This window comes from Octopus bimaculoides, chromosome 17 (assembly GCF_001194135.2).
Source record: "Octopus bimaculoides isolate UCB-OBI-ISO-001 chromosome 17, ASM119413v2, whole genome shotgun sequence".
Taxonomy (NCBI): Eukaryota; Metazoa; Mollusca; class Cephalopoda; order Octopoda; family Octopodidae; genus Octopus; species Octopus bimaculoides.
Window position 1 is genome coordinate 8,316,339 of NC_068997.1, and position 7,159 is coordinate 8,323,497.

A 7,159-nucleotide genomic window follows, 5' to 3' on the forward strand; every position below is an offset into this window, starting at 1 on the left:
ATTTTTGTCTCTATGCATGTATGTATATGTGCAGATTTCTATGTTTTACTTTATGTATGTAGTTACATGTATATAGTTGCATATCTAGACTTGCTCATATATATTTAAATGATGAAATTCTGGAAAGTTTTACAGTTCCAGTGATGGCTTGGTTCTGTAGTCTTTGAATCAGTTTTCTCCTTTCTGGTTTTGAGAAGCCCAACTTATCAAGATTGGTATTTAGGCAGTGTGTTACACATCCCAGGGCCCCAATAATTACAGGTGTAAACCTGAACTTGTAATCTGGATAGAGTAACCGTAGATTTCTCAGTAGTTCAGTGTAGGTGTTCTGTTTCACTGATCTTCAGCTTTATATTAACATCCGCTGGACACCTGATTTCCAAAACTGTACACAGTTTCTCTTCTCTATCCCAAATCATTATATCAGGTCTATTGTGTTTACACTTTATTGAGCTTTTCACTGGGACATTCCACCAGTACTCCTTTTTTTATTATGAGTGACTACGGCTTTCACCGTACTGTGGGTTCTTATTTGTCCTTGGGGTTGCCCCTTCGACAGATCTCATTATACAGTGTCTTAGCTACAACATCATGTCTCAGTAGATAATACTGTGATGACATTTTTGGACAACTGCTTATGACATGAGTGATATCTTCAGTGTTACCTCTACAAAGTCTGCTTTGTTTGTTTGTGTTTTAGTTAGTACATATGAATGAATGAATGGGGTCAGTTGGTTGAGTTAAAGTGATGTGTAAAGTAACAGAATCACATGGTTGCAGCATTGGCAATGATCTTTTCTCTACCTATAAATAAACTGAAGCAACTGGACTTTCTATTCAGAAAGTGAATTAATTACCATACTAAATGAATACATATTATTTTGTTTATCAACTTTGAAAGAATGAAAGGCAAAGTTGACATTGGAGTATTTTGAACTGTGTGCCGATAGCCAGAACAATCACTCTACACCGATTGCTCTGGCTTTGGCAGTAATTGTTCTCGTTATCTCCACACACACAGTTCAAAATACTTCAATGCCAACAAAATAAATATGTATTAGTATTGTAATTGATTCATGTTCTGAATTGAAATTCCAGTTGCTACAATTTATTAAAGGTAGAAAAAAGTATCATCACCAATGCTGCAACCATGTGATTTTGTTATTGGTTCCTTGGACACGTGTCTTCTACTATAGTCTCAAGCCCTGTGAACAAATTCGATTGACAGAAACTGTGAAAGCCTGTGATGTGTGTGTGTGATTATTTTCCCACCATCTGACAACTGGGGTTGGTTTCTTTGACTAAACCCTTCAAGGTGGTGCCCCAGCATTGACCACAGACCAATGATTAAAGTAAGTAAAAGTTAAAAGATAGTCTTTAAATGATATGTTACACACACAAACAAAAGCAAATCTCTTTGTAAACACATGCTCTTTTACTCTTTTACTTGTTTCAGTCTTTTGACTGTGGCCATGCTGGAGCACCGCCTTTAGTCGAGCAAATCGACCCCAGGACTTATTCTTTGGAAGCCTAGTACTTATTCTATCAGTCTCTTTTGCCAAGCTGCTAAGTTATGGGGACGTAAACACACCAGCATCAGTTGTCAAGCTATGTTGGGGGGACAAACACAGACACGCAAACATATACACATACATACACATATATATATATATACATATATACGACGGGCTTCTTTCAGTTTCCGTCTAGCAAATCCACTCACAAGGCTTTGGTCGGCCCGAGACTATAGTAGAAGACACTTGCCCAAGGTGCCACGCAGTGGGACCGAACCCGGAACCATGTGGTTGGTAAGCAAGCTACTACTTACCACACAGCCACTGCTACGCCACTCCACTCATGCACATTAAAAAGTGGAAAGTAGCTCTAAACACTCTCCCTTTTTTATTTATTTAATTTTCTTTTGGCAATGTGAATCTATAGTGTTGAAAACAAAAATCCAAGGACGTTTTTTTTTCCGTTTTTTTTTTCGAAGCATAGTTACAAAAAAATTGGGCTGGGCAATTGTTTACTTATTTATACTTTGATAATTTGGTTTGTAATTAAGACGTTATTCTTGTTACTGAATTTTTGTGTTGTTGAATTAAGTTCAAATTTTCCAATTTAGTCCTATGTTTATTTAATGCTACACTGTGAACCATTAGTACCGTTGTTACATGTAGTGATTCCTTTTGAGTCTCTGGGTAGGCTATGAATGTAGCATCAAACTCTTCAGAGTTTGTTGATGTTCATTTTCATGTGGTTCTAAGATGGAATATAAATTGAGGCTATCTTCTTGTTTACTGTGTCATGTTTATTTTTAGAAAAGAACTTTTCTTTTGACCTTTGAACTTCCTACCTGTAATCATTACCTGTAATTCTGTGCTTTATTGCAGTCTTTTACCTTTTGGTTTCACCAATCTTTTATATCTCAGTTTGTCTACTTTGACCAACAGTTCTCAACTCTCCCTACCAACCATTATTTATATATTTATATGCGAAGGTGGATGGCTTAGTGGATTGGGTAGAGGTATACTTTTGTAAACTCTTGTACAACATTTTAATTTATGGATGTTGATATGATCAAGTTGATTCACGCAAGTCAAAATTTAACCCTTTAGCAATTAAACAGGCCATATCCAGCCTAAAATTTTCTACCTGTTCTATGTTCAAACTGACCAGATCTGGTCTCTCACACCGATCTAACAATGTCATTCAAAACATAAACATTCACATCATTGAAACCTCAAAGCTACAAAGTAATGCATAATTAATTCAAAGCAGTCTGAGTGAATAAGTATTACATTTGACAGAGTGTAGTGGGTGCTTTTACATGCCAGCGGCACGAAGGCCAGTCAGGCAGTGCTGGCAACGGCCACGCTCAAAATGGTGTATTTTACGTGCCACCAGCACAAGTGCCAGGAAGGTGATGCTGGTAACGATCGCGCTCAAATGGTGCTATTTACGTGCCACTGGCATGGAAACCAGACAGCTACTCTTACAACGATCACGCTCAGACGGTGCTCTTAGCGCTCCAAGGTGCCACGCAGTGGGACCGAACCCGGAACCATGTGGTTGGTAAGCAAGCTACTTACCACACAGCCACTGCTACGCCACTCCACTCATGCACATTAAAAAGTGGAAAGTAGCTCTAAACACTCTCCCTTTTTTATTTATTTAATTTTCTTTTGGCAATGTGAATCTATAGTGTTGATTCACGATTTCGCTTTCATGTATATATATATATTTCTACAGCTGGGTGCCTTTCCTAACACCAACCACTATGTATACATATATGATGTATTTATTTATTTTTTCTTTTTTCTTTTAATTTTACAGTTATGAGTACTGGCAGAACTGAAATCAACATGGCTACTGGTGAAATTAGTTTCAGGCATTCAGATTTTGCTGTTGTCGTATTCCCGTCTATGCCCGAAACTTATCCCACTGATGCCCATATTGAATGCCATTATACAATCACTTCTGACTATCACCCATCAAACAGAGATTGGGTCGGCTTATATAAAGTCGGCTGGATTTCCTCACACAACTACATCTATTATGAGTGGTGTACCCCTCTCAAGGATTATAAAACAGGAAAAGAATTCGAAGGCAACATACTCTTTCCATGTAAGTTTCGAAACATTGGTTTTAACTACATACTTACACACTATAAATACTAACAATGTCTTATGATATGTAATTTTGTCATTCAATGATTTGAGTTCAAATTTTATTAACTTTATCTCTTCCTTCAGGTGGCCTCTACCACAAAGAGTAGTAACATGCATGTATATTATTTTAGATGTGTACATGGAGGCATGTAGCCTAATGGCTAGAATGTTGGACTTACTGTTGTTAGTTTTGTGGGTTCGATTCCAAGACATGCATCCTGTTGCATCATTGAGCAGGGCACCTCATTTCATGTGGTTCCAACTGACTCGGCTAAAAATGAATACAAGTAGCAGCTGGTCTTGCATTCAGTTTTGTAACATAGTTTTGTAATTTCATTTGCTTAAATGCCTCAGAAATTGAGAAAGCCACTAACCTAATAAGCCCGTAAGCTTGAGACAGACTTTAATTTAGCTTAATGTATACATTTATAATACACATATTTTGTGTGTGTAGATAGAGATGTATAATATATTTGTTTTATGTGTATGTATATACATGCATAATATGTGCTTTCACACACATGTATGTGTGTGTCTCTGTGTGTGTAATATATGTATAGATTGTTTGAAGTGATGTTCAGACTTTATATATTAAGATAAAGGAGGTAGTCAGAATTTTGGATAATTCTTTATTAGCACTTTCATCTCTTCACGGAGACATCTGAAGATTCTGTATGAATTGATGAAACCGCTAATAAAGAATTGTCCAAAATTTTGTCTACCTCCTTTTTCTTTATATATATATATATATATATATATATAATATTAGGGATAAAATCCAAAATTACAGGTAAAAACTCAATTAAAATCAATTTATTAAAATTAATATATATATATATATATATATATATAAAAATGTACTTTTTTCTTTTTTACATCTTTTTGCAGCACATCAAATGCCGGGAGATGATGGGGAGTTTTACCAGTTCTGTTATGTTGCATCAACAGGGCAAGTAAAAGGAGCAAGTACACCTTTTCAATTCAAGAAACCGCGAGCTGATGACTTTGTTGAAATGTTAGATGATGAGAACGATATGTTGGTAATCCATTCCAAAACATTTGTCATGGAAGAGAACCTGAGGAAAGCAGAGGTGGAGAAAAGTACACTTTTAGAGGTGAGAGTCCTGATCACCTGAATTTAATCATACTTGTGCTTTTTGTGTTGGTAAGATTCAATTCAGTGAGAAACCAAATTGTATTTATAGAGATGGAAGGGCAAAAAATATCCAGCATTTTTGATAGAGCCCTTCAGGAGAGACATTTGGGAAATTTTTTTTTACATTTAATATTAAATAATTTTTAGCTCACTATTTAGAGTCCATGTTATGTGAAAATGGTTACATTACTTCTCTTTTATTTTCTATTTTGTCCATTCCTCATTTGCCATTAGACAGGGAATCGGCATGGTTATTAGAACGTCAGCTAAAAGACATTTCAGTATTTATTTCAGCTTTCTGCATCTTGAATTCAGATCTGGTTAAAGTCTACTCTACCTTCTGGGATTAATGTAGAAAGTACCAGTCTAGGGCAATGGACTTGTGGAAACATAGCAATGAATGAAATGCCTTGTGGTATTTGTTCCAGATCTTTGCATTCTGAGTTCAAATCTTACTGTAGCCGACTTGGTTGGTAGACTTAAGCCATTACTCAACATAACACCACCACATAGGGCTTGAGGGTCTTTAACAGAGTCCACTTTTTGCAAGCATTAAGGACAGGTTCCTTGAGGGAACTTCAGCCTTCAGAGATCCTCTGTTTGCTGTTGTTTATTCAGTCCCAGGTGAACTTAGTTCAAGAAAACCTATGACAAGAATGAGCATTCTATTTGTTACCATTTTTTTTTTTTATTTAGTATGTGAGGGACTACATCGTCCAATGTATCCTTCTGTATTCAAGATGGTAGGCTGTGATTCGAGAGAGATTTGGTTACTATTTGGTTTTCGGACTTGGTTGAAACATTAGGGCCAGGTTTTCATTTTGAGAATACTTTCCTTCCTCCTTTGCACCAGTCTTGAAACCCCTGAAAAAGCCCATGACTCAGTTTAGTTGACGTAACTGGAGTAGTTTTCCCACTTGCTAACTTTGTGAAGTGGGTTGTCAGAGGTAGATAACTAAGATGATCTGTTGTGTTTTTGATTTCATTTTGGATTAGGAAGCAAATTTAGAGGCTTTAAGTACAGGGAATCTGATTTTAGACCCGCTTTGGTTAAGGAGAGGGAGTTAAAAAGATTTGGCAATGTTTGTAGAGATCCTTTTGAGATAAAGCCAGAAAGCTCAACCAAAAGTATCAAGTATATTAGAATAATACTCACCAACCGTATTCATTTTGCCAACCTGTCCTTTAACCAAGACCAGTGGTTTTTCATTAGATATAATCAATCTGGACAGCAAAACAGCTTTACAACAAAGTTTGTGCTTCTGAGTGTTCAGTTGGCTACATTCATGTCTGATTCACTTGAGTACAATTGATAAGATGTTTCACTATCTACAGTTAAGGTCAAACTTATGAAAGAAACCTGCTACTGTACATCCCTTTCCCTCACTATACAATCCATCTAATCATACCATCTATCGTCCTGTTGTCTCACTTATGTCTCAAGGGTAATGGAAACAGACATAAACAATGATGCTCTATAACAGCTTGAATCTCTCTCTCTCTCTCTCTCACAAGAACATTCTTCTCTCAGAATGGCTTCCATAAAGTCTACTAGAGACCTAATTTTTTTGTATTCACCAGTGGACACCATTTGGTGAAAGCAAAGTTGTTGCCCTAGACATTAGCAAAGGTTATGACCATGTCTGACATGTGAATCTATCAAAAAATTTCTATCTACAAACTTTTTCCATTTATGATCTCTTGGAACAGTAGCTTCATATTAGATCACACCATTACAAGTGTCTTGACAGTTTTTTTTTTTTTTTTTTTTTTTTGCTTCTTAAAAAAAACAAACAACCTAATTTGTGTTTTTGTTTTCTTTAAGGACATTGAAGAATACAAGACAAGAATCTCAACTTTGATGATTAAAGTTTCCCAACTAGAAAAAGAAACTGAAGAAGAACTGAAAAGCAAAATGGCAGTGACTGAAGATCTGAGAACAGCTTGTGTTAAAATCAAGGAGTTAGGAAAGGACATCTCTGATGCAGAAGCAAAACTCCAGCAGTTGTCATCAGAACTTGAGGATGTTAATGAAGTGAGTTTGCATTCATCCATTCATTCATTCATTCATCCATCGTTGGAAAAAATAATTCTCTTTCTTCTTGTAATGATTCCTCATAGTAACTGTTGTCTGGTCACTTTTGCTGAACTGCATAAAGTGTTAAGGGAACTTTATCATGGACAACGCAGCACTAGCAATAAGTACAAAACCTTGACCCTTTGAAGAGAATACCATCTCTCTCTCTCTCTCTCTCTCTCTCTATCTCTCTCTCTTTCTCTCTCTCTCTATCTCTCTCTCTCTCTCTCTCTCTCTCTCTCTCTCTCTCTCTCT

At 36.4% G+C, this 7,159-nt stretch overlaps 1 protein-coding gene across 1 annotated transcript in view; it reads left to right on the top strand.

Annotated features, from left to right (window-relative positions):
- LOC106880483 (tax1-binding protein 1 homolog) overlaps window positions 1-7,159 on the top strand; it is a 23,908-nt gene that overhangs the window by 3,243 nt on the left and 13,506 nt on the right. Inside the window, exons 2-4 of the mRNA XM_052974095.1 lie at window positions 3,337-3,627; window positions 4,560-4,786; window positions 6,653-6,862. Of these exons, the coding sequence (XP_052830055.1) occupies window positions 3,339-3,627; window positions 4,560-4,786; window positions 6,653-6,862 (726 nt within the window). The 5' untranslated portion in view covers window positions 3,337-3,338. The remainder of the gene's footprint in view (window positions 1-3,336; window positions 3,628-4,559; window positions 4,787-6,652; window positions 6,863-7,159) is intronic.